This window comes from Sinohyriopsis cumingii, chromosome 6, assembly GCF_028554795.1.
Source record: "Sinohyriopsis cumingii isolate HCF-2022 chromosome 6, ASM2855479v2, whole genome shotgun sequence".
In the NCBI taxonomy this organism is placed as follows: domain Eukaryota; kingdom Metazoa; phylum Mollusca; class Bivalvia; order Unionida; family Unionidae; genus Sinohyriopsis; species Sinohyriopsis cumingii.
In genome coordinates, this window is record NC_142966.1 from 148,588,428 (window position 1) to 148,610,274 (window position 21,847).

General features: G+C 34.8%; 1 protein-coding gene across 2 annotated transcripts in view; it reads right to left on the reverse strand.

Moving 5' to 3' along the window:
• Nucleotides 1–21,847, reverse strand: part of LOC149798239 (vascular endothelial growth factor receptor 1-like) — a 157,820-nt gene that overhangs the window by 134,659 nt on the left and 1,314 nt on the right. For both annotated transcript variants that reach the window (XM_089963358.1, XM_089963357.1), the window contains exon 2: nt 17,674–17,703. In XM_089963358.1, the coding sequence (XP_089819484.1) occupies nt 17,674–17,703 (30 nt within the window). The remainder of the gene's footprint in view (nt 1–17,673; nt 17,704–21,847) is intronic.

Below are 21,847 nucleotides of genomic sequence, written 5' to 3' on the forward strand. Positions count from 1 at the left end.
AATATTTCTAAATATATTTCATTGAGTGATACTGAAATGTATCAATGGAAGAATATCATCTCAGTAACAATACTTTTTTTAGACCACTCCGGTGGCCTAGTGATTAGAGTTTCCGCCTCGTAAGCGGGAGACATCACAGCGATAGGACTGAAAAATTGTTAAAGCTACATTAAAAATAATAATCACACACACACACTTCCTTTTAGGAAATATATTTACTCTTATGTATCTTATTCAAACCTGCATTTCCATATTTAAGGCTGTTTCAGTTTTCTTCTTTTGATTCTTCTCTCTCTCTCTCCCTTGTTCTTCTTTCTCGACATTAGGACATACAGATCTTAAAATGTGTGAACTTCAGACCCTCTAGTGAACGTTTATGCACTCAATGAGTATCAAGAAATGCCAAAAACCGAAACAGCAAAAACTTGACTTCAAGCATAACTGTTTTTTAAATTTGTCTTTTACATGAATCATGGAAACTGGGACTGAACTCATGACCAGTTACTTTGTGTCACCTACACAATATTGTATACTTGTAATACTCTTTAACAAATGACACATAAACATTTTTCAGGAAAAAGAGCTTGTGATTAGATATAGAAATAACATTTTTAAGCATCAACTTTAATTCACAGCACACTTGTATTAGAAAATAATGGATATACTGAGTGCTAATTAGTGTTGATTGAAAACCAAAAATTGAAAAGTCTGCTACCAAACTGCAAGCTCAAAAATTGATGTTTTAATGTAGAAATAAACAAATGAACCACAATCCTTAAAATCTTTTGTTTAAAGATGCCACATTGTAAAATTTAGTAACCTCTTTTATTTATATAGTAATGAATATCAAAAAAACATATTTGATAGACAAATACATAGTATTATTCAAGGGCTAGATACAGTTATTTAAGGTGGTAAGGTATTTATGTTTTACAAGAGAAGATACCTTTGTATATAATTTTCTACTTTCTCTTGATAAATTTAGTAACTGTATGTCCCCCATTCCTGTTCAATATTATGCCGTCTTTAGCCACTCTGTCCCAAGTGGGGTCATGTTACCATGTTACATACAGTTTAGTCTGACAGGCCACAGAAACAAAGAAGTCATTATATTGGCACGATTGTGTGTTTGTAGACTTTAAATAAATAAACATAGCAAGTTTCTCTCAATACTCCAATATTTAAATTAGCAATTTTTTTTTTGTTGTGGAATTAGTACCTAGACGTAAAATACAGTTAAGCAGTTAGTTTAACTTGGAATTAATTAGCTCATAATGATAAATTTTACAAGTTCCTACTTAACATAAATTTTTGGGAAATTCTAATACATGTTAAAGGTTCAAAGGTGTGTATGGAGAGTGGATATATGGCTATAATTTGGCTATAGAATTTAAGTTGTGTGCATTTTGGTATGCAGATTAGGGTTAGATGAAAGGTCTGCAATTAACTATAAGTTTAATTCCAGAAAAGGTCTTTAAGGAATGCTTAAAAATGCTAGGATCAAACAGAATGTAGGGAGTTGGTATGTAGACTTAGCAATTGTTGTTGTTGAAGGGTTTTACACCTTTTTTCAGCACAAGATATGGCGGCCAGTATAACTGGGGGAGGAAGAACCCTGGAAAACCTCAGGAAGAACCACTGACCCCAGAGAAACTACTGGCAACCTTTCTCATATACCTACATTAGCCAAGCCTGAAGAATTAGCGGCATGTTGAGTTTAATTTATTGTGCAATTTATGGTGACTAATTCTACAGTTACATCAGATTAGGTACTACAACAATATACAGCAGTGTTTCAAGGTAAACAGAGAATCCCAGATTTTCCACAACTTTTGACCCATGTCCACCAAATCTTTACCTCTTTGTACCCAATTATCAGAGAAAACCTTTGTAAAAATGACGATGCCAACTACTTTTAAGTTCATTCTATCTAAATGTATCTTTATGCATGCACTGTTCAGTCACCAAATGTGATTTTAAAAAGTGGCATGATGGCAATTCATTTGCAATTGTTTAATAAAAAAATATTTGGCAATCAAAAACTGTTAAGGTTTGTTGTAGTCTGCCAAGATGCAATAAAGTCTTTGACAGACATTTGTGCAAAATATTTCAGGGTTCAGTGCACACCTACAAAGATTTATTTAATGGCTAAATTTATTACAAAAGGAACTAAATGTATGCAAATACATAATTTTTCATTTAAGTATTGAATTCATGATTTAAAAAGAAAAGTAATTCTGCAACAAAAATGGGAATTATTATGATAAATAATGGCAGATAAAGAATGAACACAAAACTTCAATGAAAACATGATCCAGAACAGAAACTTTAATAATGCAGTTCATATCAAGTGATATTCAGACATTTTACTGTTGCTATGAGTTACTTGAGCACTTGATAAAACATTTATAAAAATAATGTGTTGAAGAAAATAATGTCAGCGCCCACGACAAAACTATAAAAACTAAAACAGTATGATCCAAATGAGTGTATTAAATACTGTCTACTAGTTTCCATTCTCACTTTAAAATGTGAGATTTGCAGAAAAGGAGACACAGTATTCCATGCCCTTTGGACTAAAGTTGTAAAACTGACTCGAAATACAGTACAGTACACTCAAAGGTTACCAATGCATGGCATATTATTCTAAGGAAAGGCAAATAGGATGCCTGTTGCAAACATTTACGCATACATAATAGCAATCTTCAAGCAAGATTAATTCATATTAGTAACTAATTCAGTTATCGCACCTGTAGTTAATTATGAATATCTGCAAGAAATAAACGGGAGAAGAAAAATGTCTCAATCCCATTTTAAAGTATTATGTAGGTAACCACACTCAACAATGTATGAATTTTGAAAGGATGGGTGTGTCTTTGTGACAATGACCCAAAAATTGAGAGGAAAAACCCTAAAAAAGAAAAATTATTCTGCTATAAAAAAACTGTTTAAACATAATCATCAGGACCATAGTTTTTTTAAAGAAAAATTATAATTTTGTGAAATCCTGTAAAATTTGTAGACAGGTATATTGCATTTGTGCCAAGTCCAAAACACTTGATGCTAAGGGGTCATCGAGTGTAATACTCTTCACAAATTATACCCAGCATTCAATTTGAAACCTCTCCCACTGAACAATCTGATTCGAATTTATGACTCCTGACTATCAGATCCACCATATTCTAAATACACACAATCAAGTTCCTGTAGTGCTTGTTACCAGTAACCTTTCCCACTGCAAACTCAAAATGTCAAGTATGTTCTGTCTGACATCTTCTAATTAGCTAACTTAAATATTGGCCAATTTGTTCAGGAGCTGAACATTCAAGGCCTATAACCTACATCCCCAATGGCAGGGGTAAACTCTGTGCATGAAAATCACCATTTAGCTCAGGAGTTGCAGTGAACCTTAAGAGCTGTTTCATCCAATCAAAATGACTTTTGGGGCTGTTCCATCCAATCAAAATAACTTTTGGGGCTGTTTTGTCCAATCAAAACAACTTTTGTGGTTGTTTCATCCAATCAAAATGACTTTTGGAGCTGTTTCATCAAAACAAAATGACTTTTGAAGGTTCTTTCTGAGTGGATAAATGTGGAAACTCAATCTGACAGTTTTATGATCTCCAGGCCTGATCAGGGTCTATACTGTTTGTTTTCCCTAATCAGTGAAACATGCAGGCACATTATACGACATCAAATATGGATCTATGTTGTTTGCAGATAGATCTTACTTATGAGTATATATGGCATATACATCATAAATAAATTAAAAAATATTCCTCAAATGAGCTTCCACCCATAAGATTTCATCTCGACCTAAGACAACAAATTTGGCTTATGAACTAGAAGCCTGTGATAGGTCACTAAATACTCTGTGCAAATGAAACAAGCAGCCAATCATCAATGCATTTAATGTCAGAAAACAAGGAATCCTTTTATGCTTCTGTCCATACTTCTTTGTTTTTATATGACGTAATTAAGTGCATTTATAAATTTACCTTTTCATCCAAGAATAACATCTTTCATTTTCCGAGACACAACATCAAAATGAGAATACACTAGTGTTCTAAAACTGCACTGCCAGATGCTCAAGCAGCATGAATGTAAAGCAGTTCAGTTATACATGTACCATGTAAACGTCCAACACTACATATGTCCAACACTACACTATCTTCAAGCATACTTGTAACAGGAAAACTTTTATCATCCTTTACAAGTCTAGATACCATGGTTCAGTGGTCAATCCAGAAGGGGTTAGGTGACACAAGAACCCCACATCCTTGCCAGTTTATATATAGTACACTTTTCCGTGAATAAAGAACAAGTAGGATATTGTAACTATTTTAAATGAAATGAACCACATCTTCTTTAAATTCAAACCTCACATAAAAAAATTATGGATCTGCTCCCAATATTGCAAAAGTAGGGAAACAATGTAGGGATGTTATTGTATACCACCATCATGCTATATTATCATTAAATTTGGTGTGACAACGATATCAGCGAAAAATACAGATCGGCAATTTTGTAAAGCTCTGAGATACATCACCAGCCCATATAAATCTGTTTCCAATTCACTCCAAGTAACATGCAGGTTCGATTCCTACCGCTGAATCAGCCCAGATCAGCTTTGTGGTGTGGCCTTGGCTAAAGCAGATTGCTCTATATGCATTAGCATGATATAACCCCTAAAGTGAAACACACACACACACACACACACACACACACCACAATCAATTGTATCCTTGGCATTACATTTCAATTAATACATGTTTGTTGGTAGCAAGAGTCTATAGGCACTGGTTAGTGGAAAAAACATGATGGAATTTTGTGCAAGCTGTTACTTTTGCCCTGAAACTCAGCCAGGTGTGTGTCTTCAGTGCGTTTTATGGAGAATGACTGATTGCTAATTTTACATATTTGAAATAGTAAAAATATGAGGATATTATTGTGATGATACTGTAAAAAAATAACAATATCACAAAACAACTTTCGGCTCATGATGATAAGACTTAAATAATTACTTGCATATATTTATAAGATGGTACAAGTCTACTATAAAACCTTACGCTTACAGTATGACAGGATATTTCTCATTTTTTGTTTCATATTCTAAATTCTGGTAACCCATGACTAGACTGTACAGTAATAGTAACTGGTCTTCCATAGATGGGAATTATCAAGAGGAAATTCTGGTAACCCATGACTAGACTGTACAGCAATAGTAACTGGTCTGCCATAGATGGGAATTATCAAGAGGAAATTCTGGTAACCCATGACTAGACTGTACAGCGATAGTAACTGGTCTTCCACAGATGGGAATTATCAAGAGGAAATTCTGGTAACCCATGACTAGACTGTACAGCAATAGTAACTGGTCTTCCATAGATGGGAATTACCAAGAGGAATGTGGTTTTTGAAAGGTAAACCAATTTTGATTATGCATTAACTGACCTGTTGCTACTGCATAGTTTAAACTTTTTTCGTGGATGAATTGGGATAGATTCTAGATTGGGGCCTCATACATGCACCCAATTCTCCCTCCCTTCTGTTTGCTGGCACATCAAAACCCAGCTGGGGTGTTCATTTTAGAGCTGGAAAGTTGATTCTCCAGGTTGTTTGGACAACCAAGAAATGAAAGCTATATTTCAAGTGTTGCATGGGCACATCAACAGAGTCAGTCGTCAATATGTCATAACATCTTCAGGCAATGCATTTGTCATAGTGTATCTTCACCTGCAAGTAGGATCACATGCCCCTTTTCTTTGAGTGGAGGTCTTGAATCTACTCTGCTTGGCCACCTCTGCGAACATCACCTGAGTTCACCAAACTCAAGGGAAGAATAACATTTTACAGGATTGCCTGTCAAGGTGAGGCAAAGCAGTCCTCACTGTGGCCTCAGCAATCATTGTTCAACAATCTTCTAGACCTGTTAATCAACTGTCCCACATGGAATCTATTTTGTGTTTAATGGTCCTTAACCAAAACCTCCTATGAACTATTGAGTGAGGCTGCCCTTAAACCCCTACACACATAACTGTGTTTACATGCTTTGACATCTACAAGAAGATGCAGTCAGATTCATGCATTATCTATTGACATTGGCTGTCTCCAGTTAATGGCTATTATGATTCGATTTCTCTCCCTTATCAACAATACCTTCTGAAGCTCCATCACCTATAGAGATTCCAAGTCTCAAGATGATCCAGATAGGCTTTAATGTAAATGTTTCAAAAGAGAAAAGAAATGGTAAGAAACATCTTTACCTTCCTCTTGACGGCCCCATTAATATTCCATTAACTCATAGTGGCTTTTCACCACAATAAAAAGAGCTTATCATTTTCTTACTGGCCAAAACCTCATTGTTATGGAACTAAATGCCCATGAGGTTTAAAGTGTCACTGCCTCATGGGCCTATATCAACAATTCTTCCTTCAAAGATGTCATGAATGCAGCATTTAGGTGATCCCATACTACAGTGTGACCCCGCTAGTACGATAAAAATGTAAAAAGTTGCTTATCATTTTGGGGAAGAGATCGTGTATGAATAATACAAGACGATCATGGCTTGGCTCCTGAAATTTTATATGTATTTTTCTCGTACACAAAAAAGTATTTTTCTTAAAAGTAAGAAGAAAAAAACGCATAAAAAGTTTATTCTGGATCGCATAGTTCTTCGCCAATGTCACACACTTGGATTGTTTTTCCTTATTGGCTGCAAAACATACCATGTGGCTTTTTGTATTTGTTGACATTGTTGGCTGTTTGAACTTTTATATACAACCATTGGTTTGGAGTGCAGAAATTCAGACAACCCATGAAAGGAAGCTGCAAACTGGATATAAAATGCACTGAAATTTATCTATTGTTACATAAACAAATTCTCTGGCTCCCAACCACCATGTTATAGCAGGGTCACACTGTACCTTCTTCTCCTTTGGCCTCCACTTGTTAGCTCAACAAACACACATTTTTATTCGCTGGGACCCATAGTTGTAACACAGTATGTGGCCCAGAGGGACACCAACATTTTATAAAGCAGATTTCTCCCTCAAATGGTGAGTACCCAGTACATTTCATTTTTCTTTTTTTCATCAGTTTAAACACATGAACCTACCCACTATAACATAAAAAGATGACTGTTCTGCACATGGTCATGTGAGGTACACGAGTGAACGATCTTGCTGATAATTCTCCATTGTGCAAGGATATATTTACAACAAGCACACAAGATTTTTATTTAAGTACGTTAAGAATTTCAATTAAATGAGGTAGGACCTAGGTTACGTTATAATGTAACACACATGACTTACCCATAAACTGTATTCTGGAAAAACAATTTGGATACAATGTTGACACCCAAAGGACCTTATCAAGACTAATTAATGAAAAAGGGCAGGGATTGGTGGTATAAAAATAGAAAAATTACTGAAAGGAGAAGTGAATATGGTTAAACCCACAAGAAGCTATTTTTCCTCCAGTCAAGTCATGAATGACACAACAATTAACATAGCATCCTTGAAATTATGAATATCTTGTGCATGGTCATATGCAAGTTGCATGACCGGAAAGTGTCTTATTGACAAGTTACATGACCGGAAAATGTCTTATTGACAAGTTACATGACTGGAATGTGTCTTATTGACAAATTGCATGACCGGAAAGTGTCTTATTGACAAGTTGCATGACCGGAAATTGTCTTACTGACAAATTGCACGACTCTAAAGTGTCTTATTGACAATTCTCCACTGTGAAGGAGTTGGAATTCACTTCAAATGGATTAGATTTTACAACACAAAAAAGTAAAAGCTGACAGGATAGTTATTGCTGCATTTAAAACAGTCTTCAGGAAAAGAATCAACAGACCAATCATACTAATTGATCCTTTTAAGCAGAGATGTGTAAAGACATACTTTAATTGTAATGTTTATTTCTTTCATCGGTGATAACCACACACATGTTCATTTACAAGTTTCCACATTCTGAAAACATTTACAAGCAGTAAACCTGACCAAGTCATTCATATGTGTAAACATTGCATCCTATGTAAGATAGGGATTATTAACATATCTTTATATTCTAACAAGGACAAATAAGCACCATTAAATTTTACATAATTTGTGGTCCTGCCTGAACAGAAATTTAATAAGGATAAATAATGTCACACGCAACCAGCTGGCTTGTGATACAGCAAGTCTCTATGCTTTCAGTACCTCTGAGCCACTTGCTGTGGACATGTTTAAAAAATTTAACTACCTTTTCTGCCCAGTAGCTCCATGCTTTTAAATAACATACGGTGCTTTCAGCAGAAGTCTTAACAAAAGCAGGGAACCTGTGAATATGTTATCGCACGAGCTGAAATGGTACACCTACATGTATGCCATGTATCGATAAATATCAACGTACACAACCTATAATACAATACATATAGAAATACATAATGAATAATGAGGCAAACCACTAACAATTATTCATTGGCAGAAGATTAAAATGAACTTTAATCAGTTGAATATCATTCTGAATCGATTATGCTACACTTTGTTTCCATGGTAACAAAAATTTCAGTGTAAAAAATTCCATCTCAATACAATCTGCAAGACATGTGTACAAAGTTTAGTTTACATACCTTGAATAGTCTGAGAGTTATGCTTTGGAAATGTTTATGGAGAGACATGGAGACATAGTAATGTAAATGTAAACATTATAAATACCTTCTGTGTGATAATAAGCCACCTCACCACCCACCCACCACTAATGTTTTAAACACCATTGGTGGGTGGAGTTTTGACAAATGTATGTGGCTTGCCCTCTGATCATATGTGTGAAACAATTTGTTTTAGAATCAGTACCTACAAGAACAGCTTGTTTTAATGAAAGATTTCCTTGCATACAAAGTTGTCATATACATTTACATAACACAGAATTCTGGCACCTGTAAAATGACAGAAGAATGTATTATTTAAATTACCATAATGATCCTGTCTGGGTGTATTTGTTGTTGTTGTAGGGTTTAACACCATTTTTCAGCACACAATAGGCTATACATAGTGACTAGTATTAATAGTGGAGGAAGAACCCGGGAAAACCCCGGGAAGACCCACAAGAAGCTACTGGCAAGCTTTCTCACATACCCACAGTAGCCAAATCTGAGACTTGAACCCACACAGAGAGAGGTGAGATGGCAGTGATCTGCAATGGAGAGCGCTTTAGACCACTCGGGGCCCATCTGGGTGTATTTGTTCCGTATGATCCCAGATACATATATTATGATACTGCCATGTGTGACTTTCAGAGAATCTTTATCTTATAAGAAAAATCTTATCATCCACACCTCCCCCCCCCCATGCTATAGTAGTTACATGTATTTTAGAAAGGAGTGGTGGAGGAGCTAGTGATATCAGTTGATTTTGTTTTTGTCTATATCTGTTTTGAGCCAAGAGAATAAAACAGCCAATGTTGTTTGGCCTGAAGTTTTTATGCTATTAAGCCTAACATATTGTTTCTTTGCTTCAAAAACCATGATCACTCCTCATTCATAAATATGTAAGTGTTCCATTTAAAATGCATGTCAATGTGTCATCTTAGACTGTAATTACACGAGATACAACAATATACATTTCAGTTCTGCAACTGAACATGTTCACATCATAGCTTGAAATTTTCCTTTATGTCACTTGTTCGTGCCACAATTCAAAACTTCAGCCAGATAATATTTACTTACATATTGAGTTCAACTGCAAATAACAGACACTGATCTGCTGTCACATAATGTACCAGCAGATCCTGGTCTATACTGTTTATTTTAATGATTACTCCCAACAAATTGCATTGATCCAGCTCAGTGAGTGCATTATGCAATGGCAGATCTGGGTCAGTCAGTTTGCAGTTGGACTTTTCTTGTTTAGACAGGTAGTTAAGTTTCAGAAACCTACAGCTTAATGATTTTAATTAATGTTCTTACACAGTGATGATTAATTTTCACAGAGCATGGGGCTATCATAATTCCAACTGTTACATAAGTTGTTATATAAACTGGAAGTAGAATTATTACTGTCTTTTGTCATTTTGTTTACATAACACCTAGTATGACAGTGGAGGACTCGTGTATATTATAACATCTATTCATTTATAGAACTTCTTGGAACACTGATGGATTTATCAGAGGTCCAAACAATATACACCCTGAGGGCTTTGGATAGAGAATAGAGTAATGTAGGGGATAGAGAATAGAGTAATGTAGGTATGATGAAACCCAAACCAAACCAAACAATATACATATATTGAAGTGTTTCTTCACTATAAAGCTATTAGGGACCAACCATTTAATTTTCCTGGGGAGTGGTAGGGGTGAAAGCATACAAATTTATTTAACTAAGATACATTTTTCTTTTACATCTGAATTTTATTTGTGACTCATGGATATAATAGAGGTTATTGAGTTATATATAAAAGCAGCAATATTTTTTCAAATTATCTGAGAGCTATAAATTCTTATTTATTTTTTAACAAATCCCTAAAAATGGTTGATCCCTTAACCTTAATCATTAAAGTGCACCATGTAGGTAAAAGACCCTATTATACTGGGACACAATAAGGAATCTTTGTCCATACCTGTTACAGCCCCATTCAATAAAAAAGGTGTTTTACCTCCATTAGAGATTTAATTTTGAGCCATAATATACCTGGTTTTCTGGAACAAATATTATATATCATCAACTCAGTATCAATATGCATTAATTACAAATACAGAAATCAATATATTAACATCAAAGATGTTAGCAATAATGACAAAGCATAGAAAATAATTTCCTTTGCTACTTTCAAATAACTAAGTAGATCTTGGAGAGTCTTTGAAGATGTATATAACTGTTACTTTAACTTGAGAAATATCAAACATTTTCCAAGCTTTTATACAAATTTGTGAAAAGGCATTCTTTGGAAAAATGCATTAATTAATCATTAAATTTAAAACATTTTTTTTTCTTATTCATTTTTGTTTATCCTTTATTTTCGGCTGCACTCTTGCAACATTGATCCTTACTTTTCATTTTTTTTTAAAGTGCAAGAATGTTGTCTCTACATGTATGTAGCCCAATGGGTATATAAAAATCCCAGAAAATACAGATCTACAAAAGGTCATCAATGCTGATTTAGAATGACTGAATCAAGTACACTCAAACAGAGTGTGCTTAATTCCAACGAGGTACAAGACACCTCATTTCATTGTTTGAAGGAAATAGACAATCTATCTCATTTTCATTAGCATGGGCATCAACAGAAAGCACATGCTTGATGATCATGAATAGAAACTACATGTAAAGAAGGAAGAAAAAAACAACACTAAAAACACTGCTGGAAGCACATCTAAAGTAAGGAGTACAGGGTGGAAAAATTGCTGACTCAAATGGACCAAAAGAAGTTCAATCACAAGAAATTAAAACACAGGTCCACAACAAAGGACAGTGATAATGATAAGTACTTAAATTTTTTTAATAAAAAGAAACAAGTAAGGATATTTGTGTAACTTGTTGGTTTTTTCCCCACTAAATAAATCCACTTTTTCAAACAGCAGAAGGCGTTTGAACCCTACCTTCTCCATTAATGGCATAAGAGGCCCCAGTTGGCCAATTGATCTAAGGCACTCTCCTCTACAGATCACTGACCTCCTACCCCTATCTGTGTCGGCTGAGACTCGGCCACCATGTATATGTGAGAAAGATTGTCAGCAGCTTCCTCTGGGTTGGTAGATCTTCCCAGGTTTTCATGGGTTCCTCCTCCACAAGATATACTGGCCACCATGTATCACCTGTGGTACAGACATCCACCCACCCATCCAGATTGAAAGATATGACATAATTCCTTCAAAAAGTCTAAATTATCCCCATTGTAAACTATCACAAATATATATCTTTGCATGTTTGCTTGGGCCCTTGGATGTTTTGTGTCCGCTTTCCTTTACTGGATAAAGATCGATGAATTTTAAATCTTAATCAACGGAACTTTATGATTTTATTTTATTCAAAGAAATCTAAACTGACTTTGTCCCTAGGCAGTAAGGATGACACAAACTTAAAAACAGCACTTGTTTGACTGTCATTGAATTTTCTGGACTGGAAGAGGAGCAAGGAAGTGGCAAAATGGGTGCAGTACATAATACCCTCTAGATACTCCCTGAACATATCCCCCCCCACCAAAAAAAAAAAAAAGATTGGACATAATCTCCTGCTTGAGTCCAAGTTTTTAAACTTTTTAAGCTGTAACAAATATAAAGGCCTATTTTCAAACAGGACTGGGGAAGAAGAAGAAATGTGACAAATCATTAATATACCAGTACCTCATATTTAATGTAATTATCAAATTGTGTTTATGCAGTAAAAGATCATTTATATACCGGTACCTCGTATTCAATATAATTATCGACCTGTGTTTATCCAGTAAATGTGACAGATCATTAATATACCAGTACCTTGTATTTAATGTAATTATCAAATTGTGTTTATCCAGTAAATGTGACAGATCATTAACATACTGGTACCTCATATTTGATGTAATTATTGCATTGTGTTTATCAAGTACAATTATGGCTTAGTGTTTAAGTACCTACACCGTATGGGGAAAATGAAGGAATGTGAAAGGTTAAAAATATACATGTACCTCATATGAAATTTAATTACTTAATTTCATGCATATCCAATATAGTAATGGCTTACAACGTTAAGTACTGCACAAAATACAAGAATAATGATCAAATACCGTAAACACAATACTTATGAAAGTGAGGTGACAAAGTACATGTACGTGCAATTAGTCTTTAGATGAAAACAATCATTAGGCATCTTAATCTCCTTATCTGTTAAGATCTAACATCTATCCTAGTCTACATGTCTTTTATATACAAAAGAGAAGCTGGCACAGCTCTTCAAAGGGCCCAAGCATACAAAGATATATATGTAATGGTTTAAAAATGGATAAACTTAGACTGGGGGATTGTATTATGTCCTATCTTTTATTCTCCTGATGGGATTATGTATAAAGAGGGATTTTTGACTAGGGGGGTGTCCCTACTCTGGCTAAATTGACCCTATGGTTATCTATCTCTACATGTATAGCAGGTGCCCCAGTTATGTCCATATAGTTCCATACCTGAGTGCTGGGTGATTTATAGGGGTAAGAAGTCTGACTAATCCCTGCTTTTACCACTCATTATCTGATTATGTAATCACATTCCATAGTTATAACAAATGGTTGTGGCCTGAAAACAAAGACTTCCCAATTCCTGTCTTTTGTCATCGCACCAGCAGTGTCTTTTCATGTTGTCTTGAATCACACTGAAAGCCTATGCACGTCTCACTGTACATTTATATGGTCAGTTGAAGAAATGGAAACTCATTGTAGAACACCTGGAGAACAGGAACCCACACAAGTACAACCTATCAGAAACTCAGGAAAGTAGAGAAAACCCCAAATAATTTTTTTCAATAAATCTTTTTGAGTTTTTACAACGAATCCCACAACCACAGACCTTTTGGGGGAAACATACATATAAAATACGTCATAACTTTTTGAACCAATGAGGGACACCTCAGTGGTTATTAGCTAACATAGCTAAAAGCTTGAGAGGGGTCCACATATACTCTGTAAACTGTACAGCATCTGAGAGTTGTTGATTCTCCTGGCAAACTTGAGCTAAATAGAGCTGAAATAAAATTGTACTGATCCAACCAAAATCAAAACAAAGCCAGTTCAGTTTCTAATTCAACACTTATTATTCATCAACATTAAACTAAAATAATAACAGACATATTTCACCACCAAGATTCATGAATGAAGTACCCTGCACAGTTTCATAACTGCCCCAAAACTAAGTGCAAACGGCGCACAACATCACAGACTCTCCTCAGCATTTTTGGTACTTTATTAGTCTTTTTGCTATTTGTGATCTTGCTCTCTTGCATGTAATTTCTGCTTTTTTTTGTGTGCAGCTGTCCAAATACTTCCAAGTGTCTGCACTTGTCACTGCACACAAAAAGCAGTGTTAATAAAAATTATATGAATATTAGTGCACAATGTCTGATCAATTCTGTATTTTTCACTGAGTCCGCAAACTACTACCTTTTCCAATACTAGCTCGATACCTTATACCTTTAGTTATAATTAGTAAACCTGCATAGTTTCACACATGCAAAGACTACTTTAACAATAATCACAGTAACTTCCCTGATGAGTGGACAAGTGATTTAACACCTGACCATTTGCACAGTAAACATTTATTGTACCTTGTCAAGTGTGTGATGTTCATAGGTAACCAATAACACAATAAACAAATCAATTAACAACTAATTAAAGGAATTAACAACTCATGGCTACTTCTTAACTGTTAGTAACCAATGTAAATTTTTACTACTCCATTTATAACTTATGTGTTTTAGTGATCCTTCCGCAAAATTACTAACTACAGGACAAAGATATTGGACTTCATCTGATCGGCTTATAAAGTTAATGATTATGGTAATAACATGAGTGACCAGAACATGATCCCTAAGTGGTCGCTGTCAAATCTTCACATAGGACAGTGAAGATCTGAACCATGGGACAGCAGTTTAGCATTAATATAAACCCACAGAAAGTATGAAGAATCAAACCAGTCGGAATTGCGGTTTAATTGAATCGATGAGTAGTAGCTAAACAAAATTTGAAAGTTTACATTTACCTGACAGTTTAGACATAAACAGTGTCAAATTAATAATACTCTGAACCATAATTATGCAAACTCAGAAAAACATATTCAAATTTCTTGTCAGGGGTACACAGCTACTACAAATGTGATGGGAAACATGGCCATCAACACCATTACATGTCCTCGGTGCGGGGGTAGGGGGTGTGCTGGTATATTGGACTACAATTTTTTTTTATACTAACAAGCACCCAAAACAACCCAGAAAGAAAATTGTTCAACTATCTTCAATATTTGCTGATTTCAAAAGATCAAATAAATGTGTAAATAAACGTGTGCGACACTTTCCATTAGGATCAGTGAAGGTGAGTTATGAGTATTCAATGCCAATATATATATATATATATATATATATATATATATATATATATATATATATATATATATATATATATATACACACACACACACACACACATAGATACATGTATCTATACAGGGTTAAAGTGAAATATTGTACTGCCGAGTTTGTTAAACCATAAAATCCCTGTAATGATGATCAATGTTTAAAGGGACTTCCAGTTTCTGGATCTGGTCTCTCAAGTCCGGAGTAATGATAGCTCAGTTGTATTGTTCTCTGTATTACTGCCATGGCAGTGGTGGTAAGCTAACAGTTCATGAATGAGATTCCTTCAAGACTTTTTTTTACCACTCTACTTTAAACCAGCCATATTAACCACATAACCAAAAGATGCCTGCAGTGATTACTGTTTTTAACAGCACTCACTGCCTGAAGATTGGCAGGGGTGCAAACATTCCTGTACTACCAGCCAGAGTATGTGACTCCTGATGTGTAAGTTGCTAATTAGTGCCAGGGTCCTTGTCACTGCTGCTCATGATATAAGACAAAAAGATGTAAAGAAGCCAGGAAATGGTGAAAGTCAAATTCTTGGTTTTTTTCAGAACACACTCTCAAGATATATATTCTGTATAACAATATACAGTAGAAACGCAAAGAAAGGTACATGAAACCTACTTTTCTGTTCAGAAGGAAATGAACTTTATTTTTTAAATAGAGTACAAAAATAAAACCAGGAGGTGATCAACACATACTCCTGTTGCATCTATGAAGCTTTTAGAAGTGTCCAATAACCAATTTTGATATTAAAATGAATTCAGACTAAAGTGATTTTTGCTTATGAAATGTTATGTCCCTATAACTGGTCATAAACATTATGAAACAGTGAAAAAGAACTTTCTTTTCTATGATACTAATGTAGAGGTTCTGTAAAACATCGAGAAGAGTAGCATGCACAGCACATAATACACTGACCTTCTCTCTCAAGCAATTGACAATCAAGTTGATAAAGAGAGAGAGAGAGAGGCAGATTAACCACTAACACAATATAAGACCTTCAGACATTATGGTCAGTTTTTAAAATTAAAAATCAGCTTTTTATATATAGTGTATTTACAATGCTAGTTTCATAAACAGGCCTATGAATACCAATCTTAGAGAAGGATAACATTGCATAGAATTAATAACTGTACTATACAAAAAAAAAACAGGTTGGAAAAAAGATAAATCCACTTAGAGCAAAGGTGGGCAAACTTTCCAGTGCAAGTGCTGCATACACAAATTTACACCTTGTCGCGGGCCACATAGTTAATTAAGTAAAATAATTAATATTTGAAATAGCAAAAACAAAGGGTTTTTCTAAATAACAGCATAATTAATTTTCAGTTGTTAATATGTTGTTAATATTTGAAAACCTAAACTTCAAAAGAAGCACATTTATTTGATAAACAGAGTAACAAACAGAGTCAGTGCGAATGATGACTTGTTCCTAGGTCGCATGAAAACCCTTGGCGGGCCGCATGAAAGCCTTTGGCGGGCCATAGTTTGCCAACCCCTGACTTAGAGTGTCAATTTCCAGTAGGCAAAACATAAGTATTTTCATGTAAAATGCTTGAAAAAGTTATGAGAACATACCACTCATGAAGGAAATGCAGATGTACGCAAGAAATTTTAATCACGTTTTAAAGATATTATATCTAAAAGCTAAATAAAAATTGTTTTTATGTTTTACAGAATCTTTAAAAAATGTTAATTTATATTTTGTCTTGATGTACCTCACATTTAATCTTATTCGGAAGGCTTTCTCTTCCTATGGGTTTTGTGAAATTCACTTACAAATTTACAATATCCATCATCAGTTAAAGTTGGGGCCATATAGCCAGCCACATTGATGTGCTGTAAAACCATTATATACATATAAAGTTTCAAAGATAATGAAATGTTTAGCAATTTTTTCTAAAGAAAATACAATCCATCAACAATCCTCAGCTAAAACAAATAATGATATAACTAATGTTTCAAGAACTAGCTATAAATAAAGGCACACAGCTCCTTTACAGAATGATTTTCAGTGTTCATAATTAGAAATGACCAATTACAAGACTTTCAAACTCCTGCAAGTAAACAAATAAGTTAAATTAAACAGGAAGAACCGAAAAAATGACAAGCATTTTATAAAATTTTATCTTAAATGTGTTATGCATATTAGTCAAAATTATGGTTTTTATATATGAAAATCTGCAAGGTTCACATATAATATTTGTTGTTGTAGGGTTTAACGCCATTTTTCAGCACACAAAAGGCTATACATGGCGGCCAGTATTAATGGTGGAGGAAGAACCCGGGAAAACCCCAGAAAGAACCACCGACCCACGAGAAGCTACTGGCAAGCTTTCTCACACACCCACATTAGCCGAATCCTAGACTCGAACCCATGCAGACAGAGGTGAGATGGCAGTGATCCGTAACGGAGAGCGCTTTAGACCACTCGGGGCCTCGGTTCACATATAAAGTTACTCTTTCATTGTGGTCACCTAAAAAATATAGCTCTAAAATCATTTAAAGAAAATATTGATCAATCCAAAGATTGCACTGTTCACCAGAAGAATCTGATTAATAAACAATAATAATTTTCTATTACCTTTAAGACTTCTACTTTCTGGGTTTATTCCTGTTAAAAAGAAAAAACATACTTTCACTCAAGTTGGATAATTACAACAAACTTATAGAAAACACATAATTGCACATTATTAACAACTGGTTCAAGCTCTATTGTCCTTAAATTTTACCAACATAATGGACTGCACAGCTTCCAACCTTTGATCTTTGAGCTCAGACTTCACAACAAAATATGGTGGCACCCTGGGTATCACTTTAACACAAATTATTATCAATATAAAAAAAATGGAGAAATTAAATTAAATGTGTCCTTGGATACAAATAAAATAAAAAATCAATACCTAAAGAAAGGACTGATACAAATTATACAAACATAAAGATATGTCAAACAAACCTTTGTCATAAAAATCTAATGCATACGTTGATATCTGCATCAATTTATTCACCAACATTGAGTCCCTTTCCCACCCAATGTCATGGCATCTTCACTAGCCAAAGTTCTGATATGGACTCTGGCTAGCGATGTCATGGCTGGTAAGTGAGGTACTCAAAGTATGAATGAATGAAATCATCTCTACAAGGTCCTTGGCAACTGATAATGGTACTTGCCTAGCAGCAGTTTCCAAATAATCTTGGGATGCAGATAATTTATTCCTACCGCTGCACTTGGGGGTGGGGGTGTGTGTGAAAAAACAAGCCCTAAATGCAGCATCATCTGTCAATCCTATTAACTGCCTTTGCTTAAAAAGAAGTAACACAGATCCACATTAATCTACCTAGAGTCCATTGTCAGTGAACTGACACAGCACCACAAAAATCTACAGAAAGAACATGGTTGCCATGGCATACCAGGGTCAAAAGCATTCATTTAGCAATTGCCCCATGCAAAGAATTTTGGCATTTCCTTCTATGTTTCACAGGGAATCCCAAATTTATGACTACCTTGAATGACAAATTTATTATTCACATGACTATGAAAATAAATCTGGGAACTACCCATCATTACTTGTCTGGAACTGTAGATTTATTTCCCACCAGTGTAGTATAGAATTGGGTCAACCTGGACCCTATGTAAACATCTGGACATCTATGTCTGCCCTTTGGCCAAGACAAAGTCACATCTGTCTTAAAGGCAAAAGCCACAAGATGGAAAAGTGCTGAACAGATTAGGGCAAACATACAAGTAGCAGAGATTCTCTCAGCACAAAGAAAAGGCCCTGACTGTGCCTAACATCACTCACCAGACCTACATAACAGTTGACCCTTTCATTCAGCAAGCATCTGCAGTACATGTACTGCAAAGATCACAGGCTTTTGATATTCTATCATGGTAGTAACAAAATGCCAGAGCATCAGACATGGGGAAATGCTATACATACACATACTGACATAATAAATAGATAAGGTTAATAAAATGGTCTCTAGGTGGATAGGGTTTCAATTCGAAAAATCTGAGGTTTTTCTCAATGCCATTCAAAATATTTTTATAAATCATACACTGCCTAAAAGAATGGTAGTTCCAAAGCAACCCCAAAATCATTGTTTGAAATCCAGGATTACAAAAATTAAGTGTGATGCATTATCCAACGTCAAATTTCGTATGCCATTAAATAGGCCATTAATAATTAAATTCTAAATGCTGTATGTAAGTAGCAAAGGAGGACGCTTGTACTGTTTAACTCTGTGAAACACAGCAGCAATGAAATCAATTCCTAAAAATAGAAAACTACTTGCTTTTGGACAAGACAGAGACATAATGGTGGCAAGTGATACTTTCCACATTAATGTTCCTAATGAAAGCCATGTCCCAGACGCTGCTACATTTGTTCACCAAAATATAGGAGCATTCCAATATTCAGCTACAGTGAGGGTTACAATGTCCAATCCTGCAGACTCTGTAATTCTGACAATCAGCTATGATGACTCTTTCCAAAATGTACACAAATTGGTGAGATTTCATTACCAGTACATATGTCCTGAATTTTTTGAGATGAAAATTCCAAGGGAAATGCTCTATGTTAAATTATGTGACTGATATTCTAACATTTAAAAAGAGAGGGATCTATGTAGGAAAGTGACTATTTCTTATATTTTGATTAGTGCATAAAATTACACTCTGCTATGTTGACATGATTTAATGCACGATGATATATACGGGTTTTATGTGTGAGTGTGTGTTTGGATTTTTAACATACCTTTAACAATGAATCAGTCAAGGGCTACAATGTCTGCAGTGTGACAGTTTATAATGATGGCTAGCACTGCAGACATACAGCACGATGTCCAACCCAATTACATTATAATTGCCATTATCCTGACACGAGGCAGACCAGTCCAAACAAACCTCTTAATGCTGAGCGCCTAGCAAAGCAGCTGTTAGTACCATTTTTATAAGTTTTTGGTATGGCTTGGCTGGAGATGAGCCTGTCACCCTGTGACCTTCCGCATATAAGGCAGATGCTCTAACCGCTAGGCCACCGGAGCAGGCTAAACGGATTTTTATTATAAATGTTTCTTGCATCAGTCTAGAAACCTTGCATAGTGTATAATCCAGATATTTTATCAAGAAATGTATCAATGTTTGATGGGTCTTTTTTGTATTATGCATTAGTGATGGTGAGACCCTTTTATTAATTTGTAAATCAATAACAAAGTTACCAATAAATCATTATTCTGAATGAAAATTTCCAACATACAGGAATACATTATCTTCATAGAAGTTATGTTACCGAAAAGAGCAGCACTGGTTGTTCATATTTATACTATGTGAATAACAGATTTCCTGTGTTTAAAAATAATATATAATTAATATTTTTTTCTGGAAGTATAAATGTATTTGTGTACTAAAAGAAATAGCAACACAAAAACAGTTCTCCCTAATGATGGCAGCAGCCACCCTTAAAAATGAAACACAATACTATTTAGTATTTGAAAAGGAAACAAAAGTCACATCCATGAACATTACTGGTTTCAACACATTTGGGACAAACATGGACTCATACAAACACAAAGAGTTTTACCCTATGTAGATTTGTAAACAAAATAAAAGGATTACAAAAATGGCAAAACTTTACAGGAAATAAACCATTTAATTTTACTACATTTCAACTAGTTTTGTGCTGTTTTTTGTCAGTTTACTGCATATATATACACACACACACTCAAAGTCTGATCGAACTAGATCACAAATATGACTTCAGAGGAGTAACAAATTCAGACAATCAGATGCACGATCTCACCATTAACATATATGAATCTCACTCATTATGGAACCATCCAAGATCTGGATCATACGAGTCTCCTCAAGGTTATGTCAGAAATATAGCTTCCAGACTGGCAATAACACCAGCCAATCAGTTTCAATATTAGTTCCTTATTATGCACACAACTCAATCATTATTGAGTTTTTCAAGATCTTGAGGATACAATTACACACATATATCACCAAGGCATTGCCTGAAATCGAATATGTATTAGTAATGGCACATTATATATGCTTTATTGCTGGCAGAATCCAAGCAAGCCTAAGTTTATTCAGTTACTTAAAACATTAAATATATAGCTTTGAAGTACAGAAGTAAGTAGATGTAAAATGCAATGCCAAGTTACCCCCACCCCATATCTCTCTTTGCGCGAGTATTTATGTGTATTATATTTAGGAGGTTAACAAAATAAAACATATTGCCAAGTAATTAAAATAAATGTTCACTCGTTAATTTCAGTTATTTCAAATGGGACGTTCAGTTATGTAACTAACTTGTTAGCTTCTTGTGATTGGTGTAATTGTCCAAAACCTTTTGCACAAGTATGTTTTTGCAGCTAGCAGTCTACAGAAAAACGGCTTGGTGGTCCAGACAGTATACTGCAGCCTACAGTTTGAGTACCAGCCAACAAAATAAGAAAATAACACCAGTACTGGTCATTGGAGAAGACAAATATAATAAGGCAACACTGTTTAATCTGCATTTAGCCCATTATTAAAAGATCAAAGAATTCAAGTTGCAATGAGTGGCTAAACATTTGTAACTGTTTTAGCCATGTTAACCATTACTGAATAAAACCAAGAAAAATGAAGATGTTTGTCGATGTAAATGACTGCAAAAGAAAGGTGAATGTTTTATTTTTACTTGCAATGCTATTATTCAGTGAAAACTAAACAACTGTATATCAATGCTGCTTGGACATTTTATTTGCCC